General features: G+C 41.9%; 1 protein-coding gene across 1 annotated transcript in view; it reads left to right on the forward strand.

Annotated features, from left to right (window-relative positions):
* Positions 1 to 23,117, forward strand: part of gfra2a (GDNF family receptor alpha 2a) — a 158,735-nt gene that overhangs the window by 86,126 nt on the left and 49,492 nt on the right. Inside the window, exon 4 of the mRNA XM_022670471.2 lies at positions 11,954 to 12,347. Within this exon, the coding sequence (XP_022526192.2) occupies positions 11,954 to 12,347 (394 nt within the window). The remainder of the gene's footprint in view (positions 1 to 11,953; positions 12,348 to 23,117) is intronic.

Consider the following 23,117-nt stretch of genomic DNA (forward strand, 5'->3'; position numbering starts at 1 on the left):
CTGCTCACTCTAGTACATGAAGCTCTTTTTAACTTAGTAGTGACACCTACTGGCAGGAGTATGATATATAACATATTTCCCCTTATGTAGAAAAGCATAATGTTTCTTCACAAGAACTGTGCACCAAAAACCACTTAAACATGTATGTTGTGCATATACAGTAGTATACAAAACAGAATGAACATTTCTTTTGAACAACAATTTCCTTGTAGCACATATACAAAACATACTGAACAGTTTTAGGTTTCTTACTTCCTTCTTTCTACACTATTAAGTAACATAGTCCTTAGCCCAGAAGGGAGCACGGCGAACCCTAGGTCGATGGTTTGTAGCAGGAGGGTCCGGAAGCAAAGCATCAGGCACATGCATCTGGTGTGGGATGTAAGTGTCCTCAGGCAACGTTGATGTGGATGGAGCAACAGAGGACAACGATGTTGGGGCAAGATGAGCAGCATTCCACACTTTCCCATCAGACAGAAGATAAGTGGCTGAGCCACGCTTTGCGACGACTTTATAAGGCAGACTGAATTTGGAATGTCCTTTGCTCACAATTCCTGGTTTCCTAATGCGGACAAAGGAACCCACCTGAATCCCAGGATGAGTAGCAGCACGACGTTTGTCAGTGTACACTTTTGCCTTTTGCTGCTTACGTTGAACTGTCAACTTCCAGGACTTCGTGGACTGTGGAGGTACCCCAGCAGGAAGATCTCGGACATGAAGTTTTGTGTGGATTGTGCGACCATGAAGCAATTCAGCAGGGGAACAGGTAGTGACTGCATGGGGTGTCGCCCTGTAAATGTGAAGGAAGTCAGTGACAAAGGATTTCCATGGCTTACCTTCGATGGTGGCAGTTTGAAGGCAGTCTTTAAAAACCCTGTTGAATCGCTCAATTTCCCCATTAGCTTGAGGATAGTACACTGACTGCGACAGTGCTTGATATCTCTCTTTGCTAGAAAGCTTTCAAACTCAGAAGAGGTGAACTGCGAACCATTGTCCGTAACAATCTCACAGGGATTTCCTTCACGACTGAATACAGCAGAAAGAAAAGCAATGATCGTAGCAGAGGTAACTTCAGATGCAAATGCCACCTCAGGCCATCTGCTGTGATAATCAATCAGTGTAATGGCATAGCGGCAATCATGAGAAGCATGGTTGTAGGGACCAACAATGTCAATGGCAACTTTTTCCCAAGCCGCTGTAGGGGTAGGTACTGGATGGAGCGGGGCAGCACGAGTTATGGCGGTCTTATCATGCTGCAAGCATGTGGTGCATGTTCTAATGGCATCTTCTACTTGCAAGTCCATGCCTGGCCACCAATAGAGGTCTCTCAAGCGCTGTTTTGTTCTGACAATTCCTTGATGTGTGTCATGTGCGAGTTGAATGAACTGGGGCTGCAAAGCTGCAGGTACCACTATGCGATGAGTGCCACGAATTATGTATCCCTCATGCACAGCAAGTTCATCTCGTAAGCGGTAAAAGGGTGTAAATCTTGAATCCATGCCTTTAGCAGTACAAGGCCATCCTTTCAGCATGTAAGCCTTAACCTGTTGCAAGACAGGGCAGTGGTCAACAGCATGCTGAAGTTCAGCAGCTGTTACAGCAGTAAAATCAGGTAAAATTAGTGCAACCATTTCAGGCTCCTGTTCTTGTTCTCCCTTCACGTTGGGTAATGGCAAACGAGATAAGCAGTCAGCAGTTACATTTTCTTTTCCAGGTTTGTAGGCAATGCTGTAATTAAAGCATAGCAAGCGTGCAGACCATCTGGCAATTCGCATACCTGCTCTACCAAGACCTTTTGTAGAGAGCAAGGTTGTTAGAGGACTGTGGTCTGTTTGCAGTGTAAAATGACGTCCCCAAAGGTATGTGCGCCATTTCTCAGTAGCCCATACACATGCCAAGGCCTCTTTCTCAGTTGCAGAGTATTTTCGCTCACATTCAGTTAGCGTTCTCGAGGCAAAGGCAACTGTCATTTCAGTGTCACCATGCCATTGTGTAAGCACTGCACCTATGCCATAATCTGACGCATCTGTGGTGACAGTGGTTTGGCAGGAGGGGTCAAACAGTGCCAGAGCAGGGCTGGTGGAAATGATCTGCTTTACATGGGAGAAACTTGCCTGTGCTTCATTTGTCCAACAAAATCCAGTAGATTTACGCAGCACAGCACGGAGGGGCTCCACCAAAGTAGCATAGTTTGGTATGAACTTGGAATACCATCCTGTCAGTCCAAGAAATGAGCGTAGGGCGTGTGCGTCTTGTGGAGGCGGGGCTTGCGTCACGGCCAGAACATGCTCAGGATCTGGATGAAGGCCAGCCGCCGAAATGACATGGCCTAAAAAAGGAAGCTCTGTTTTTCTGAAGGAGCATTTCTCCATGTTGAGCTTAAGGCCACGGTCTTGTAGGCGATGTAGCACAGCACGAAGTCTCCGCTCATGTGTTTCAGGTGTGTCAGCATGAATTATGATGTCATCAAGGTAGCATTGGACGCCGACCAGTCCATCCAAGATCTGAGACATCATCCTCTGGAATGCACTAGGTGCTGAGGCCAGTCCATATGGGACCCGAGTGAAACGAAACAATCCATCATGCGTAATAAACGCTGTAAGGTCTCTGCTGTCCTCATGCAAAGTCACTTGGTGATATGCATTTTGCAAATCAATAGTCGAAAACACAGCTGACCCCCTGAGATCTGTAAAAACTTCTTCAATGTGGGGTAATGGATGGCTATCAATCACAACAGCTTTGTTTGGCTCTCTCAGGTCAACACACAACCTGATCCCTCCCGACTTCTTTTGGATGACCACCAGGGGTGAGACCCATTCAGAGGAGTCTACTTTCTCAATAATGCCTTCTCTTTCCAGCCTTTTTAACTCTTGTGAGACAGAGTCACGCACAGCAAATGGAAGTCTGCGCAGCTTTTGTTGCACAGGTGGCACATCTGAGCGCAGTTTGACTTTGTGTACAAATCCTACAGCTACACCACAAGTATCAGTAAGGTTGACAGCAGCAGGACACTCAGCATTCTGAGGCATTACAAGGCCATTTCGTATTTCAAGTTGCAGTGCAGTGAACAAGTCCATGCCAAGCAATGGTGTTCCATTCTCCACAATGTAAAAGTCCAGTCGTGTACAGTGAGCATGACATGCAACATTTAGAGCAATGCACCCCAGCACCGGAATTTGCTTCTTCAAGTATGTCATCAGACGAACTTTTGGGGTAGAGAGTGGCAGAGTAGCGAAGAACTGGTGGTAAATGTGTTCAGGCAGAATTGAAACAGCAGAACCAGTATCGACAAGCAAGTCTACATGAATGGACTGTCCATCATCATCACTCAGAGTCACCTTACAGGTAAGTTTGTTCCTTTGCTCTTCAGTAAGTGGGTCTGCAATACTCAGAACTGCAAGGTCTGGTATGGTCACTTCTTGTATATTGCATGCATTTTCAGAACTACGACAGACCCTTGCAAAGTGACCTATTTTCGCAAACTTTTTGCATTTCACTTGCTTTGCTGGACATTTTGAACAGTTTGCTAGGTGTGAAGATGAACCACAGCGATAGCACATCTTACCCTGGGCTGGTCGATGAGAACTGGATAGCTGCTTTGGTGCCTTCGCAAACTGAGAAAATTTCTGAGGCTTTACAGTTGAATGTGCACGAGCATTTACAGCCTTTACTGTAACATCACCTGGGCATGTCATTGCTTTAGCTTCAGTAACTGCCGACTCCATTTGTCCTGCAATTGTTACAGCCTTTTGCAAAGTAAGATCAGTCTCTAAGAGCAAGCGCTCTCGAATTCGAGGGTTGCATGTTTTCTCCACAAGCTGATCTCTTACCATGTCATCTGCTAGAGCACCAAAATCACAGTTCACAAGCAGTCCACGCAAAGCAGCCACAAATTGGACAACAGACTCACCCGGTCTCTGAGCACGTTGATGGAATTTATTGCGTTCAGCAACTACATTGATTTTGGGCACAAAGAATGACTTCAGGGCACTTAATGCAGCTGCGTTAGTATCATTCTCCACTTCCAAAGTGTAGAATATGCGTTGGCCCTCTGTACCAAGGCAGTGGATAAGTAAAGCTCTCTTTCTTGTTTCTGGAACGTCGTCTGAGCAGAGTGCCACAATGTAGTTATCAAACATTCGAACCCAGGAGTTAAATGGCATAGCAGGCTCACAAGGGCTCTCCAGAAAAGCAGGTGGTGGTGGAAGTCCAAGTAAAGCCATCCTCGTCGCCAATATGTTGTGTAGTGGTGAAATAAATGTAGAAAATAACACGAAGGACTCAGCAGTAGAGTTTAGGTTCTTCTCCTTTACTTACTCTCACACACTCTGCTCACTCTAGTACATGAAGCTCTTTTTAACTTAGTAGTGACACCTACTGGCAGGAGTATGATATATAACAATAGTGTAAATAAATAGTGTCTTGCCTGGTCGTCTGACAGTATTTGAGGTAAGTAAAGTGAGCCAGACTAGTGCTGGCTAACAGCATCATGCTAAAACATGCTAGCTGATGAGCAGGTGGGTCACAGCTGTTTACAACCTTGACAGCAACCAGTGTGACAGAAATACATTTTACAGAAAAAAAAGTTAGAATCTATTTTGACTCAATTTAGCTACGAAAATGTGATCACGAGGTCGCAGGTTTGAACCCCGGCTCATGCAGCTTTGCCATCAAGCTGCCGGCGCTCAGAGGGAACAAAATTGGCACTGCTCCCTCCGGGTAGGTAGATGGCGGTCTCTCCCCACATCACTCCTAGGGAGTCTGTGAGCTGATGTACCGGAACCGAGTCGCAGCGCTTTTCTCCGAGCGAGCTGGCAGCTCGAAAAGAAGCGGTGGCTGGCTTCACATGTATCGGAGGAAGCCTGTGTTAGTCTTTACCATCCTGGTGTGTTGGGGCATTACTAGTGATAGGGGGAGTCTTAATGAGTGGGTTGGGTAATTGGCTGTGTAAATTGGGGAGAAAATGGGAAAAAAATATTGTGTGGAAGGACCAAAAAGTGGGGTTTATACAAGGCAACCCGTCAACATCCCGCATTTATACTTCTATTTATTTTCTAATTATTTCTCTTGTAAGTAAGACAGAAAATCACACTCCGTCTGCAGCGGAATCTAAAAATACATGAATCATTTATGTGTAAATGAGCTGCGAGAATTAATCAGATGCATATTACAGTTATTAATTAATATCAAAACAGCAGCTTCGGTTGAGGCGTGACAGATAAAAATCTGTCAAAAACAGGGAAACTGATCAAAAGCAGCTCATCTGTGAGTGCTCTAGTGCAGGCTTGTGTTTATTGACCCTCACACAAACACAAACACACAAACACACACAAACACAACACACCGTGTTCCTGCTGATTTGGAGTAAACACCAACGAATCTGTGATTATTAGCGCTTTATTCATTAGTAATTACAAGCTGTGCTGAGCAAAACTCGGCTTCACCCTCTGGAGATCCAAACCATCTGCTCATTGCTGTGGCGGGGGGGATTTAATTGCATTCAACCTTTCACAAAAGTGTAATTATCATTGAGGTCAGGTTAGAGCTGAGCAATATGACTAGTAATGCATCTCAAAAATGTAGAATATCATTGAAAAGTAACTTTATCAATAATTCAGTTCAAAATGTGAAACTCTTTATATATTATATAGATGTATTACACACAGAGTGATCTGTTTTAAGCTTTTATTTACTGCATTGTTGAAAGTTATGGGCTACAGCTTATTAAGACCCGAAAATCAGTGTTAACTGATATCAGTGTCAACATTATATAACATTAGAACATTATAGAACATATAATATATATATAAGACCAAGTGGTACTTTTGGCATTGTGGGCAGTGTGCCAAGTCCTGCTGGAAAATGAAATCTGCATCAGCATGCTGATGCCAAACCATCACTGATTATCAATACATTTTATATTTAATTTGTAAATCAAGGAACCAGAGTCTGGTGTCATCTGCTGGTGATGATCCACTGGGTTATGTAAAGTGGATTTCATGCAGATTTCATTTTCCAGCAGGACTTGGCACACTGCCCACACTGCCAAAAGTAACAATTGTTCTAATATAATGTTCAAATTTTCTGAGACATATTATTTTGGGTTTTCATTGGCTGTATCATCAACAATAAAAGAAATAAACGCTTAAAATATATAAAAAAAGTAAATATATTTACTGTAGTAAATTCCATCCCTTCAAAAAATAAACCATTTCCACACACATGTACGTTTCAGTGATATTAGAGTATGATCATTTTTTGTAATACATCTTGATGATGTATTGGTTGGTTGCTCTGCACTGGGTGTCACTATGGTGACCTTAGGGTCATGCGCTTATGGTGATCTTAGGGTCATGTGCTTATGTTGAACTTAGGGTCATGTGGTTTTCTTTGGGGATTACTGGGTAGGCACAACTAAATGTCTCTGTCAGCAGTTGGTGCTTAATGTACAAAATATGGATTTGATGGTGCAAAGGAGGTCTGAAATGAACAAAGAACCTCGGTTTGGTGTTCCTTAATTTATCCTATTCATTACCAACAAATTCAAAATACAGTTTATAAAAAGTGTGCCATAGCCTCAAGTCCAATTGAGTAGTTAAAACCCAAATTAGTAGGAACAAAAATGAGTGAAGACTGAGACCCAGATTGGGCAATATCAAATAAAGACCAACACCACAAAAATAGTGGACGAGATCAAACCAATACTGACACCGGGAACAAGCCAGAACAACTGAAGACAGAGACCAAAAGTGGACTATACAGATTAAAGGCCAAGATCAGGACTGGATGAATTTGTGGCAAGTCCAAAACCTGTAGGGTTCAAGTCCAATCATGTTTTAAAGATCGAGAGCAGCAGTGGGTGAGAATAAGTCAAGACCAAAGCCAAGAGTGGCCAGACTGATTGTAATCTGAGCTCAGGAGCGGACAAAAACAAGTCAAGACCTAAAGAGGCGCAGACAGAGTCAAGACTGAGGGTCTTTTTCACACTGGACACACTAGAGTCCAGATGGTTCGTGAGTAAGGTTTGTGTCTTTTTTGCACGGTTGTATATATTTGGTTTGATTGTTTTGATACTGCAGATTCGTGAGTGGACGAAAGTGGGCTGTGTCTCTCTATACTTTATATTAATTGGTTTGTAGAATGTTATTTATTAGTTATTTCTTTGCCAGATGTTGTGAGGAATTCTAGCGCTTTATTAGAATCCAACTGCCCTTTATGTACATGCCCCCCACAGAGGAATGAGTATAAAAGATTATCCTCAGATTCCTTTGATTCTGTTATAATAAATAAGGTTTAATCTACTGTTACAGTGAATAAAAGAATTCCCAGCATTTGTGTCCATACTTCTGCGTGACGTGCCTGCAAACCAAGGGGAGGTGGATTTCAGCACATCTCTGGTTTGTTTAAAGACTGATTTAACTTCCTGCAATTGGTTCGAAAGTCCAAACAATGTAAAAAGCTCACAGTTCAGAAGATCTAGATCGATACCACCTCTTTGACTCAGACCAAACTTTGGCCTGTTGGTCCTGACCGTGATTTGCAGTTCCTTTTATACCTGCTTCTTTGGTTTGGGCCAAACAGTAAAGTCCAAAAGTCCGGACCAAAGAAGGCTTATAGGTGTAAAAGCCCCCTGAAGGCAAAGGTGGATATCAGAACCAAAAGGAAGTGGGTCATTCTGAGTCAAGACTGAGCCAAACTGAGAAAAGAACAAGACCATAAGTGAGTGAGACAATTAATAGTAAGACCAGGAGTTGCTCAGACCAAGTCATGACCAATGCCAAAAGGAGATTGAATCAAATCAAGACCAAGACTGGGGGAAAATGAGAACAAATCAAGACTAAGGGCTTTATCTTTCACCCTGCGCAATGCATGTCACAATGCTCTTTGCTATCTCAGACCCCATCAACAGGTTTTTTTACACCTTCCACCCACTCTGTTAAGATAACATTGGAATTTAGGAATACATCAATGCTGATGGGCGTGGTGGTCTGAAAATGACATGTGTTTAGGTACATTTCTGGAGTGTTTCTATCTCAGTGGCAGAAAACACATGTGCCCCACTGACCGATTTAAACCCTGACAACAGTCAATTGTCACCTGCCCCTACCTACACAGGTGCACCGTGCACTCAGCACACATGGCAAGGGAATGGCAATTAGAACACAATTTGGTTTATTTCCCGTTATGCCTAAAACACACCCATGATAACTTAAGAGAATTAGCCCATGCCTTTTGTGTGTTTTTGAGTTTTAAACGTGCAAGGCAGCTTTTTTGGACCCTCACAATACAACAGATACACCGACATGCCCTAAATTCAGCTATGTGACGCACGGTTGACAGTTCGCTTATATAGATTGGTAAAATATGGCCCTTAATTCAGAAGTGAGCCAAACTTAATCAAGACTAAGAGTGGATAAGATCAAATCAAGATCAAGACTAGAAGCAGATAAAACTGAGTAAAAAAGACAAAAAAATAAGTAAAGGCCAAAAGCAGGAGTTGCAGAAACTAATTTGAGACCAAGACCAGGATTGGATGAGCAAAATCAAGACCAAGATTCTGAGTGAGTTGAACAAAGTCATGACTAAGATTAAGAGTGGATTAGACTAAATCAAGATACAAACAGGATTTGCTTAGGCTAATTCAAGAGCAAGACCAGTTACATACATTCAGTAAAAGCAATTTCAATGGTTTTGGGTAAAATAATAATGGTCTAACAATATGAAACAAATCTAACAAAATGTAGCAACAAAATTACCACAAAACTAAAGTGTAGTATATTTAGTGCATGTAAATTGTGAACAAACTGCTTTCAAGAATATAATGTTATCACAGCATGTGCTTTTTTATGCAGCTTTTATATAAAGCAGTTGAGACTCAAGACTCAAGAGTCTCAGGACTCAGGTGGCCTAGAGCAAGTGAATAAAAATGGCAATAGTCAGCTGTGAGCTGTCATTGGCAATCTTGGCAATGTTATATGCTGTACTGCTGCCTTCAAATTTACATCTAGGTAACTTATCACTTCACTTCTCTGCTCTATAAAGCACTGCCTTATGAGACAGCATGGGCAGCTGCCTCTGGTGTCAGATACAGCCAGAGGATTAGCTCTAATGTTCAATTTGAAGATGTTCTACCTGGTAAAGAATTGATTTATCGCGGTTTCATTCTGACAGTAGTTCCAGCCCTGTCCTGTAGGTCTGATCTAATATTCTGTCACTGGGATATTCTTCACACTACACTGGTTCTCTGAAGTCAGGGTTTTTCCCAGCTTTGTTTCATTGATACATTCTTCCTCCCGCTCTCTTTCACACACACACATACACTCCTCGTGTTTCACAAGCTGAGGAAGTGCCAACATGACAGAACTCCATCTGCTCCCATAAAGCCGGGATCAGATTGCGTGAGGACAGCCATTGTTCACAGTGGTCTCAAAGTCACACTGAGCAGGAGATAAGGCATAAATCATGCTGATATTAGTATCACTCTGTTACACACCTCCATCAACTCAGCAAGTCATTAGCAAGCCTTTAAAGGGCCCTTATCATGGCAAAAGTAGTGTGTGGTGGAGAGAGAGAGAGAGAGAAAGAGAGAGAAAGAGAAAAGCCCTGACTCAGGCAGAGCAGTGTGGAGAATGTCTCAGCGACAGAATATTAGATCAGACCTGCAGGACAGTGCAATAAATCAATTCTTCACCAGACAGAAAATCTTGAAAATTAACAACAGAGCGAACATTCTGGCTGTGTCTTAAACCAGAGGCAGCTGCCTCAATGCCTTGCTGCTCGTGCCGTCTCATAAGGCAGTGCTTTATATAGGGCACTGAAGTGATTAAGGTATCTAGATGCAAATTTGAAGGCAGCAATACATCATAACTTTGCCAAGTGGCTCGATGACTCTGCTGACAGTGCTAGGGTCTTGGGTTCAAGTCCCTATCTGGGTGAAGTTTCCATATTCTGCTCGTGTCTGTGTGGGCTTCCTCCAGGGATTCCAATTTCCTCTCACAGACATAAGATGACTGTAAAATGTAATTTAATTTCTTGAAATATAAGTACTTGCTTATGTTAAAAATGTGCAAAACTGCCTCTACCATGTTTCCGGGCTGTTTTTTAGCCTTTATCTCCACTATGTGTTAAAGCTGTAGATTATTTTGGGGTAGGTCTCACTGCAAATTGTTGATAAAACTATCTCCACCATTGTTGGAAGCTGTATTTGAAGCTGGTTTAGCTCTCACTACGACTTGTTGACGAAACTGCCTCCATCATGTTTAGCAGCTGTACTTGTTAATGAAACTGCTTTCACCATGTGGGGAAGCTGTAGATTAATCTGGGTAGGCCTCAATGCAAGTTGTTGGTGAAACTACCTCCACCATGTTTGGAAGCTGTACTTGATTCTGGATTGCTATCAGTGTGAGTTGAAGATGAAACTATCTCCACCATGTGGGGAAGCCGTAGATTAGTCTGGGTAGGTCTCACTGTAAATTGTTCATGAAACTGCCTCCACTATGTTTAGAAGCTGTACTTGAAGCTGGCTAGGTCTCACTGTGAATTGTTAATAAAACTGCTTTTACCATGTTTGGAAGCTGTAGATTAATCTGGGTAGCTCTCACTGTGAGTTGTAGTTGAAACTACCTTCACCATGTTTAGAAGCTGAACTAGATCTTGGTAAGCTCTCACTGTGAATTGTTGAAGAAACTGCCTCCACCATGATGGGAAGCTGTAGATTAATCTGGGTAGCTCTCCCTGTAAGTTGTAGATAAAACTACCTCCACCATTGTTGGAAGCTGTATTTGAAGCTGATTTAGCTCCCACAACGACTTGTTTACAAAACTGCCTCCACCATGTTTGGAAGCTGTACTTGAAGTTGGCCAAATCTCACTATGAATTGTTAATGAAACTGATTTCATTATGTTGGAAAGTTGTAGATTAATTTGGGTAGCTCTCACTGTAAGTTGTAGGTGGAACTATCTTCACCATGTTTAGAAGCTAAACTAGATCCTGGTAAGCTCTTACTGTGAATTGTAGATTAAAAACTACCTTCACCATGTTTGGAAGCTGTACTTGAAGTTGGCCAACTCTCACTATGAATTGTTAATGAAACTGATTTCACTATGTTGGGAAGCTGTAGATTAATCTGGGTAGCTCTCACTGTAAATTGTAGATGAAACTATCTTCACCATTTTTAGAAGCTGTACTAGATCCTGGATTGCTGTCAGTGTGAATTGTTGATAAAACTGCTTCCACCTTGTGGGGAAGCTGTAGATTAGTCTGGTAGGTCTCACTGTAAATTGTCCATGAAACTACCTCCACCATGTTTAGAAGCTGAACTAGATCCTGGTAAGTTCTCACTGTGAATTGTTGAACAAACTGCCTCCACCATGTTGGGAAGCTGTAGATTAATCTGGGTAGCTCTCACTGTAAATTGTTGATGAAACTACCTCCACCATTGTTGGAAGCTGTATTTGAAGCTGGTAAAGCTCTCACTACGACTTGTTGACAAAACTGCCTCCACCATGTTTAGAAGCTGTACTTGAAGCTGGCTAGCTCTCACTGTGAATTGTTAATGAAACTGCTTTCACCATGTTGGGAAGCTGTAGATTAATCTGGGTGCAAAACTGCATCGACCATGTTTCCGGTCTGTACTTTAGCCTGCCTAGCTCACACTGTGAGTTTTAGATGAAACTACCTCCACCATGTTGGGAAGCTGTAGATTAGTCTGGGTAGGTCTCACTGCAGGTTGTTGATGAAACTACCTCCACCATGTTTGGAAGCTGTACTTTACTGTGCTGGCTGTCACTGTGAGTTGTTGATATGCTTCAAAACCGTGCTTTACCATGTCATCGCAAAGATTTTCATATAATAAAGGAGTAAATTCTGAAACTACAGAAAATACCAATTCTTGGGCAAAATTCTGCTTCGCTCTCCTCACTAGCAACATTTTTCTTACCTCTCTCTCTCTCAGGAATTATGAATGCTGGTGTAGGGATGCGTCAGCCGCTGTGTTCCGGCCCCGGTCACTGTAACCCCTGCCTGGACGCCACCAAGGCCTGTAACCTGAACGATAACTGCAAGCGGCAGCGCTCGGCCTACATCAGCACCTGCACGCGGGCCGGGGGTCAGCAGGGTCAGCAGCAGCAGGAAGGCTGCAACCGAAAGCGCTGCCACAAAGCCCTGCGGCAGTTCCTGGAGCGCGTGGAGTCGCAGTACACCTTCGGCCTGCTGTTCTGCGCCTGCCGGGACAAAGCCTGTGCCGAGAGACGCCGCCAGACCATCGTCCCCAGCTGCGCATACGAGGACCGAGCCAAACCCAACTGCCTGCAGCTGCGCAAGACCTGCAGGACCGACGCCCTCTGCAGGTAAACACACACCTGAGACTTCTCTATTTACACTGCCTGCATGCTGTGTGTGTGATTAGTGTGTGTGTATGTGTGTGTGTGTGTGTGACATCAATGCTAATAAAGTTACTGCTAATATGTACAGTATACCAACATTCATACTGATATAAGAGAGAGTGAGAGAGAGAGATAGATAGATTAAAAGAAAGAGAGAGAGTGTGGGGTAAGAGAGAAACAGAGTTCTAGAGAGAGGAAGAATAAAACAGGGAAGAAGAAATTAGAAAAAGAGTGGTTAAGAAAAAAATATATAGAGATAGATAAAGGGAGGGAAATGAAAGATAATTGCAGATAGGCCAATAGATAGATAGATAGATAGATAGATAGATAGATAGATAGATAGATAGATAGATAGATAGATAGATAGATAGAGAAAGGGGTACAAATGCAGAAAATGAAAGATAGAGAATGATACAAATTATGAGAGAGAAAGAGAAAGAATATGGAAGGTTTCAGAGCGCGATTGTGAGAGAAAGAGAGAGATATGAGAGGGAGAATAAAGTAAGAAAGTTAGAGAGTGAGTGATAAAAAGAGAGACTGCAGAAGGAGATGGAAGAGAGAGAGAGTGGAAGATGGCAAGCGAGAAATAAAGAGAGAGAGAAGAGGAAATGCCAATTTCTGTAATATGTGGAATTCAGTAAAATATGGAATCTCTTTTTATGAGGGGGCGTGTCCAGACCTCCGACTGGCGCTATAAGTCTTTATAGCTGTAAAACTGGCAATGCGGTAGTCAAGTAGTTTGTGTGTGTGTGTGTGTGTGTGTGTGTAAAAGCCGCTATTGTATACTGAGCTGTTCTCGAGGCTGAGGCTTTGCCAAGTGTGTAATTGGCGAGTGTTGGAGAAGGCCTCCATTAACAGCGGTGAAGACTGGCTGCTTAATTGACAGGACAGAGTTCAATTAGGCCAAACTGAACATTACTGCATCACTTTACTGTCGTCTATTGTGCTTTAACTGCCAGTCTCGCTGTTAACACGGGCCACGTCCTCCTCCAACGGCCCATTCACTCTCCACTCTGTCAGCAGTTCATGAATCAAAGCCCTGAAGATAAAGCACCTTGCAGATCCACGGCTTCTTCCCCTCAAGATCTTAAAACATTGCGGCTTTAAAAAGCTGCACGATACGAATGTCACACCTGTTCAATGCAGCCGATGGTTTTGATGGTTTTTCACCCTGGCAGAAATGATCAGAGATACAATAGTAACCACCTGGAGCACAGAAGAGCCCATGAGGTATACCGTATTAATCAAATTATCTGAAATATTAGTTAAAAACACCTAAGCACCACAGCATTCTTTCAGCAACCATGAGAGATTTCACATAACCTCCAAAGCCACAGATTACAAACACCTAACAACACCCTAGCAGCCACCACTGTACACTGTATTGTACCATAGCAACCAGTTTGAAGCCCCCTAGCAAACACCTGGGGCAGCACCGCAACCTTTCAGCAACCATGAGAGGTTTCACAGTAGCCTCCAAATCCACAGATTACGAACAAGATTACAAACAACACCCTAGAAACCACCACTGTCCAGTGTATTGTACCATAGCAACCAGTTAACAGCACCCTAGCAAACACCTGGGACAGCACATGCACGGCAACCATTCAGGAACCATGAGAGATTTCACAATAAAACACATGGGGCAGCACAGCAACCGTTCAGCAATCCTGGGAGATTTCACAATCAACACCAAAGCTAAAGATTATAAACACGATTACAAACAACACCCTAGCAGCCACCCCTGTACACTGTTTTGTACCATAGCAACCAGTAAGCAACATCCTAGCAAACACCTGGGACAGCACATCAACCATTCAGCAATCCTGGGAGATTTCACAGTTAACTCCAAAGCTAGAGATTAATAACACCATTACAAACAACACCCTAGCAGCCACCCCTGTATGCTGTTTTGCACCATAGCAACCAGTTTGCAGCGCCCTAGCAAACAGCTGGGGCAGCAGAGCATCCTTCCAGCAACTAAAGAGATTTCACAGTAACCTCCAAAGCCACAGATTACAAACACGATTACAAACAACACCCTAGCAGCCACCACTGTACACTGTATTGTACCATAGCAACCAGTTTGCAGCCCCCTAGCAAACACCTGGGGCAGGACAGCAACCATTTAGCAACCATAAAAGATTTTACAGTAACCTCCAAATCCACAGATTACGAAACAAGATTGCAAACAACACCCTAGCAGCCACCCCTGTACACTGTATTGTACCATAGCAACCAGTTAGCAGCCCCCTACCAAACACCTGGGGCAGCACAGCAACATTTGAGCAACCATGAGAGTTTTTACTGTAACCTCCAAAGCCACAGATTACAAACACGCTTACAAACAACACCCTAGCAGCCACCACTGTGCACTGTATTGTACCATAGCAACCAGTTAGCGGCACTCTAGCAAACACCTGGAACAGCACAGCAACCATTCAGCAAACATGAGAAATTTTACAGTAACCTCAAAAGCCACAAATTACTACCATGATTACAAACAACACCTTAGCAGCCACCACTGTACACTGTATTGTACCATAGCAACCAGTTTGCTGCCTGTTTTTTGCATGTTTTTACAGCATGTTTACCTTGTTTACAGCATGATTGTGGACATACTTACTATAGAATCCCTTATAGTTGCTGAGTGGTTGCTGTGGTGTTCCAAATGGTTGCTAGATTGAATGATTGATCTACATCAGTGATGTTAGGTGGTTATTCTGGAGTCCCTCATGGTAGTGAATGTTAGTAATATATTGCTGTTCAGTTGCAATGACACTGAAAGGTGTTGCTAGGGTGTTGATTGGTGGTTACTGTGGTATTCATCATAGTTGCTGAATGATGAACGATTGCTTTGGATTTACAGGTGGTTGCCAAGACCACCAAGTATCTCTTGCTATTGTGTTGTTAGGCTTTTGCCATGGTTTTGGCGTTACTATGGCAACCCAGTGCAAATGTATAGACACTATACGCTCTCCTATTTAAAGTATAGAGCATATTGATGTATTAGTCTTCTGTTAATTGCTAAAGTTTATGAATTATACTCTGCATAAAGTAGGCTAGCTAGCCTAGAGCCGAGCACATGAACACGCTGTTCCGTCTCTCCAGCGCTCGGGACTGAATCCAGATCATTTCTCTGCTTAATGCTTGAATGCTTATCTTATTATGTGCATGTGCTCCATGCAGCCGTGCCCTTAATTAGATTATTCTACTCATAAAGGCTACTACAACAAGCATCACGTCAGCATTAAAACAGCCCATCATTACAGTCGGAGCCTAAGAGGCCCGTGTGAGTGTGTGTGGTTATGTGTGTGTGTGGTGTAAGTAAATGTGGCTGAATCTGAACTTGCACACAAACATATCGCTATGGAAGTGCTTATTATAGATCTGTTTCATCAGAGGAACAATAAAAGACCTCTGAGGTGTGAAATGTATTCATATTCGTGTGTGTACTCGTGTTCGCCAGCAGCATGTTAGTGTGTGTGGCATGGGTTCCTGGATTTTACGCACATCAGTGTCACCGCTGGGTTAATATCCGGACAAGAGTGGCTAGGCAGTTGTACAATTATTCTGGGAGGTTGCCAGATCCTTGCTAGCTTTACATTCGTTATGAATTGTAAATGTCTAAAAGTCTGTTTTATGTAAAATTGTATATTTTCGAATATTACTCAACTATTTTTAAGTTAGGTAAACATTCGTGGCCACTTGTGTGGTACATTCAAATAAAGATCTTTGAGTTTAATCAACTTTACCTAATAATAACGCAGTTTTATCTGTTGCCATTGGTTTCTTTTTTTCTATTGGCCTTTGGCACTATCTATTCTATTTGTTAGGCTTGGAAATTGCAAGGCATCCCACAATACAATATTATCACAATATTTTGCCCATGATAAAGATGCTATATTACAATATACTGAGATTCTGTGATTCTGTGATATATTGAGATTCTACTTAATATATCGCAGGAAGATTATCTTCGATACTTTACAGCATGTGCGTTAATGAAGTAATAAAATACCAGGAATTATAGATTTATTAGCATCAGAATTTGAATTCAGAGTTAATCAATATGAAACAATGTACAACAAAATGCATAGCTTAGCTTGCTTGTGTAATAAATAAAATCTTTAACTTTAATTTACTCAAGAAGTCAGTAAAGAAATTGTCTCCAATTATTTAAGTCAATTCAATTTATCCAGGCTTATACAGTTGTGGTCAAAAGTTTACATACACTTGTAAAAAAACATAATGTTATGGCTGTCTTGAGTTTTCAATAAGTTCTACAACTCTTATTTTTCTGTGATAGAGTGATCGGAACACATACATGTTTGTCACAAAAAACAGTCATAAAATTTGGTTCTTTCATAAATTTATTATGGGTCTGCTGAAAATGTCACCAAATCTGCTGGGTCAAAAATATACATACAGCAACAAAATTTGTCAATTTTGGTGATGTAGCGAGTTGTGTCAATCAAATTAGCTTCATGTCATGGCCTCTTCACTTCTTGTAAGTGATTCTGATTGACAACAGCTGTTGACTTCTCATGAGCCCATTTAAATAGGGCTCATTTGACCCAGTGATTAGACTCAGCTACAAAAGCTACAATGGGAAAGTCAAAGGAACTCAGTGTGGATCTGAAAAAGCGAATTATTGACTTGAACAAGTCAGGGAAGTCACTTGGAGCCATTTCAAAGCAGCTACAGGTCCCAAGAGCAACTGTGCAGACAATTATACGCAAGTATAAAGTGCATGGAACAGTTGTGTCACTGCCACGATCAGGAAGAAAACGCAAGCTATCACATGCTGCCGAGAGGAGATTGGTCAGGATGGTCAAGAGTCAACCAAGAATCACCAAGAAGCAGGTCTGCAAGGATTTGGAAGCTGATGGAACACAGGTGTCAGTCTCCACAGTCAAGCGTGTTTTACATCGCCATGGACTGAGAGGCTGCCGTGCAAGAAAGAAGCCCTTGCTCCAGAAAAGGCACCTTAAGACTCGGCTGAAGTTTGCTGCTGATCACATGGACAAAGATAAAACCTTCTGGAGGAAAGTTCTCTGGTCAGACGAAACAAAATTGAGCTGTTTGGCCACAACACCCAGCAATATGTTTGGAGGAGAAAAGGTGAGGCCTTTAATCCCAGGAACACCATGCCTACTGTCAAGCATGGTGGTGGTAGTATTATGCTCTGGGGATGTTTTGCTGCCAGTGGAACTGGTTCTTTGCAGAAAGTAAATGGGATAATGAAGAAGGAGGATTACCTCCAAATTCTGCAGGAAAACTTAAAACCATCAGCCCGAAGGTTGGGTCTTGGGCGCAGTTGGGTGTTCCAACAAGACAATGACCCAAAACACACATCAAAAGTGGTAAAGGAATGGCTAAACCAGGCTAGAATTAAGGTTTTAGAATGGCCTTCCCAAAGTCCTGACTTAAACCCCATTGAGAACATGTGGACAGTGCTAAAGAAACGGGTTCATGCAAGAAAACCATCACATTTAGCTGAACTGCACCAATTCTGTCAAGAAGAGTGGTCAAACATTCGACCTGAAGCTTGCCAGGAGCTTGTGGATGGCTACCAAAAGCGCCTAGTTGCCGTGAAAATGGCCAAGGGACATGTAACCAAATACTAATGTTGCTGTATGTATATTTTTGACCCAGCAGATTTGGTGACATTTTCAGCAGACCCATAATAAATTTATGAAAGAACCAAATTTTATGACTGTTTTTTGTGACAAACATGTATGTGTTCCGATCACTCTATCACAGAAAAATAAGAGTTGTAGAACTTATTGAAAACTCAAGACAGCCATAACATTGTTTTTTTACAAGTGTATGTAAACTTTTGACCACAACTGTAGGTTGTGCAAGGTTTTTTGCCGGTTATAGAGTTTCAAGTGGTTGATATGGTATATTTGGTGATTGCTTCGGTGTTGTTTACTGTTTGCGATATTTTTGGACATTACTCTGGTATCTGTGTCTAGTAATGTTTGCTTGATGGTTGCTTTAGGATTATAGGTGGATGTTGGGGTGTTGTTGGCTGTTTACTATGGTTTTTAACGTTACTCTAATATTCTTCCCTTGTACTGGTTGCTTAATGGTTGCTTTGGTATTTTTGGATGGATGCTAGGGTGTTGTTTGCTGCTTACAACAGTTATGAAAGTTACTTTGATATCTGCGTCTGGTCATGGTTGCTTGGTGGTTACTTTGGTATTTTGGGTGGATGCTAGGGTGTTGTTGGCTGCTTACAATAGTTTTGTATGTTACTCTGGTATCTGTCTCTGATCATGGTTGCTTTGGTATTTCAGGTGGATGCTCTGATGTTGTTGGCTGCTTACAGTGGTTTTGGGGTTACTCTGGTATCCTTTTCTAGTTATGGTTGCTTGATGGTTGCTTTGATATTTCAGGTGGATGCTAGGTTGTTGTTTGCTGTTTACAATAGTTTTTGGGGTTACTCTGGTATCCTTTTCTAGTAATGGTTGCTTGATGGTTGCTTTGGTACTTCAGGTGGATGCTAGGGTGTTGTTGGCTGTTTACTATGGTTTTAAACGTTACTCTAAAATCCTTCTCTTGTACTGGTTGCTTAATGGTTGCTTGGGAATTTCAGGTGGATGCTAGGGTGTCGTTGGCTGTTTACAATGGTTTTGAACCTTATTCTGATATCCTTCTCCTGTAATGGTTGCTTGATGGTTGCTTTGATATTTTTTGGTGGATGCTAGGGTGTTGTTGGCTGTTTACAAGAGTTTTGGACATTACTCTGGTATCTGTCTATGGTCACAGTTGCTTGATGGTTGTTATAGTATTTCAGGTGGTTGCTAGGGTGATGCTTGCTGTATACAATACATTTGAAGGTTAATCTGGTAATTATCTCTAGTCGTGGTTGCTTGATGGTTGCTTTGGTATTTTGGGTGGATGCTAGGGTGCTGTTGGCTGCTTACAATAGTTTTGTATGTTACTCTGGTATCTGTCTCTGATCATGGTTGCTTTGGTATTTCAGGTGGATGCTCTGATGTTGTTGGCTGCTTACAGTGGTTTTGGGGGTTACTCTGGTATCCTTTTCTAGTAATGGTTGCTTGATGGTTGCTTTAGTATATTTTGGTGGATGCTAGGGTGTTGTTGGCTGTTTACTATGGTTTGAACGTTACTCTGATATCCTTCTCTTGTACTGGTTGCTTAATGGTTGCTCTGGTATTTTAGGTGGATGCTAGGGTGTTGTTTGCTGTTCACAACAGTTATGAAAGTTACTTAGGTATCTGAGTCTGGTCATGGTTTCTTTGGTATTTAAGGTGGATGCTAGGGTATTCAATGCTTACAATGGTTTTGGAGGTTACTCTTCTATCCTTCTCTAGTAATGGTTGCTTGATGGTTGCTTTGGTATTTTTTGGTGGATGCTAGGGTGTTGTTGGCTGTTTACAAGAGTTTTGGACATTACTCTGGTATCTGTCTATGGTCACAGTTGTTTGATGGTTGTTTTAGTATTTCAGGTGGTTGCTAGGGTGTTCCTTGCTGTATACAATACATTTGAAGGTTAATCTGGTAATTATCTCTAGTCGTGGTTGCTTGATGGTTGCTTTGGTATTTTAGGTGGTTGCTAGGGTGTTGTTAGCTGTTTACTACCTACTGAATCGGAGGTTGATTGGTTGTTATTAGAGGGTTAATGTGGTATCCTCGTATTCACATATTAGTTCAGCCCTTTTATAAGAGAGAGAGTGTGTGTGTGTGTGTGTGTGTGTGTGTGTCTGTGTCCTACAGTGAGAGAAAGATAGAGAGAGAGAGAGAGAGAGAAAGAGAGAGAGAGAGAAGGAGAAGCAGAGATGTTTCAGACAGTAGAGATTAGGGGATTAGTGTATTATAGCAGGATTTGCAGTCCACCCCCCACCACCCCCCCAAGGGCCGCAAAGACGACACTGATACACACACACATACTAATGCTTGTATGAGTGTGTGTATGAGTGTGTGTGTGTGTGTGTGTTCTTCATCCTTACTAATGTCCCCTCGTGAGTGATGTTATTAAAGCTGAATGTCAGCTGGTGATCACAGCAGTGTGTGTCCAGCGCTTGGACTGTGGTTGAGCCTAAATCCCTTACGGTGGGAGAGAGAGGGGGAGTGTGTGTGTGTGTGTGTGTGTGTGAGTGTGTGTGTGTGTGTGTGTGTGTGTGTGTGGTGATTCTGCAGAACTGTGCTATTCAGAGTCACCAGCTGTAAACTTGTGACCTCTCTCTCTCTCTATATATATATATATTTTTTTCACACTATAAGGATGAACATATCAATAAACTATAAATGTCTATTTTCATAAGGCACACCGGATAATAAAGCACATTTTAGGCAACAACAGCAAGGAACAAGGATGTTCTTATGTTTCCCTTCTAATTGGGAAGCTAGGGAAAACTAAAAATGTAATTCTTTAAAGATATATATATATATATTTTAATTCAAACTAGTGCTGGATGTTAATCTACACAGTTTTCTATACTGAACAGCTAAGATTTCCAATATCTTATATTAATATTTTCAATTATTTTGCGGTTAGCAGCAGCGCTACCTGTGGTTAGCAGTGCTTAGGCACTACACTGAGGAACCCTGAGTGTTCCGGTAATGGCAAAAGAAGCTAGCGCTGCGGTTAGCGGCTAGTGCTAATACTGCTCCAGCCTCGATGCTGGAGAAACTTCACTGAAACTCATACAAAAGGTGCAGCAGATCTTTCTGACTACCTTACTCCATATGACTCAACCTTCCCCCATACACACAGAATATCTGGCAACCACAATAGACAAAAAAAGCCAAAAAAGCATGTTTCTTGCCTTTTTTTTTGGCCAAGAATTGCAGTGCATCCGTATGTGTATTAAATGCATTTGTCTTACTTTTTGGGTTGTAATTTATCACTCTCTTCTCTAAGAACACTTTCTCTCTTTGTGACACTATTGAATCCCATTATATTCTCAAATTCCTCTTGAGGTCAACAGTTCTTTGGTGTGCGCGCACACACACACACACACACACACACACTCACACACACACACACAGCTGTGAGTGCTCCAGGCTGCTGGATGAGTATCCTTGTTTGTGAGTGGTGTGTTTGATACTGACAGCACTGATTCAGAGAAGAGGACAGGAGATTATCTGTGTGTGGGATTGTGTGTGTGTGTGCGTGTGTGTGTGTGTGTGTGTGTGTGTGTACTCAGCCGGAGTGCGGGGCCCTCAGCCCGGCCAATAATCAGCAGTAATCAGATGTGTATCAGTGCAGGTGTGTCACTCTAGAGTTAAACACCTAATAGCTTCATCATCTTCATCAACATCAGCAGTCCTCACCACAACTGAGCCCAGCCAGAGACCGCACACACTCTTACACACACACACAACAGGACTTCACACACAGTAAACCTAGTGGTCTGTACACAAAATGTTTTACACACACCTTTAATCACTTAATTAAGGTACTCAGTCCTATTATCACAGGTGTATACAGTGGTGTGAAAAGTATTTGCCCTCTTAAAGACTTTTTTATTATACGTACATTTTTCATATTATTAAACAAACTTTCATTTCAGACAAATATAACCTAGAGTAAATATAAAAAAAACACTTTTTAAATTGTGATTTTAGTTATTAAGTGAAAAAACCTATCCAAACCAATCTAGCCCTTTGTGGAAAAAGTGTCCCCCCAGACCTGTAGAATCAAGAAATCACTTAAACAGAACCTGTCTGACAACATAAAGCAGGATAAAAAAGATCTCAAAAAGCAACACAATAGGCCACAATCTGAAGAAATTCAAAAACAGACGAGAAAACAAAGTGATTAATCATATATCAGTCTAGAAAAGGTTACAAAGTCATTTTAAGGTGTTGAGACTCCAGTGAACCACAGTGAGAGCTATTATTCACAAATGGAGAAAACATGGAACACTGGTGAACCTTCCCAGGAGTGGCCGGCTGATCTAAATTATTCCAAAAGGGCATGGACAACTCATCCAGGAGGTCACAAAAAAACCCAGAACAACCTTTAAAGAACTGGAGGCCTTACTCGTTAAGAGTGCATCAGTGTTAATAATTCATTAATAAGATAAAGATTGGGCAAAAATGGTCTTAATGAGAGAGTTCCAAGATAAAAAAAAACACTGCTGACCAAAAGGAACACAAAGGCCCGTCTCACATTTACCAAAAAAAAAAAACTTGATGATCTCCAGTATGAGACAAATATGGAACTTTTTAGAAGGTGTGTGTCCTGTTACATCTGGCGTAAAACTAACACATAATTTCAGAAAAAGAACATCATACTGGATGTAAAACATGGTGGTGGTAGTGTGTGATGGTCTGGGGCTGCTTTGCTGTTTCAGGGTCTGGACAACTTGCTGTAATACTGTAGATGGAACCAGGAATTCTGCTGTTTACTAGAAAATCCTGAAGGAGAATATCCAACCATCTGTTTGTGACCTCAAGCTCAGATGTACTTGGGTTCTACAGCAGGACAATGATCCAAAGCACACAAACAAGTCCACCTCTAAATGGCTTGAAAAGCTAAATGAAGGTTTTGGAATGGGCTAGTCAAAGTATGATTGAGATGCTGTGGATGATCTTGAACAGGCTGTTTATGTTATTAAAACAATTTGGCAAATAAGAGTGGAACCAAAATTCCTTCACAGAGATCTGTAGGGGGCAAATACTTTTTTTCGCTACTGTATATATATATATATATATATTGTTTTTAGCCAACAGTTTAAAGGGCCGTTTTAAAGC

The sequence above is a fragment of the Astyanax mexicanus genome, chromosome 12 (assembly GCF_023375975.1).
Source record: "Astyanax mexicanus isolate ESR-SI-001 chromosome 12, AstMex3_surface, whole genome shotgun sequence".
In the NCBI taxonomy this organism is placed as follows: domain Eukaryota; kingdom Metazoa; phylum Chordata; class Actinopteri; order Characiformes; family Acestrorhamphidae; genus Astyanax; species Astyanax mexicanus.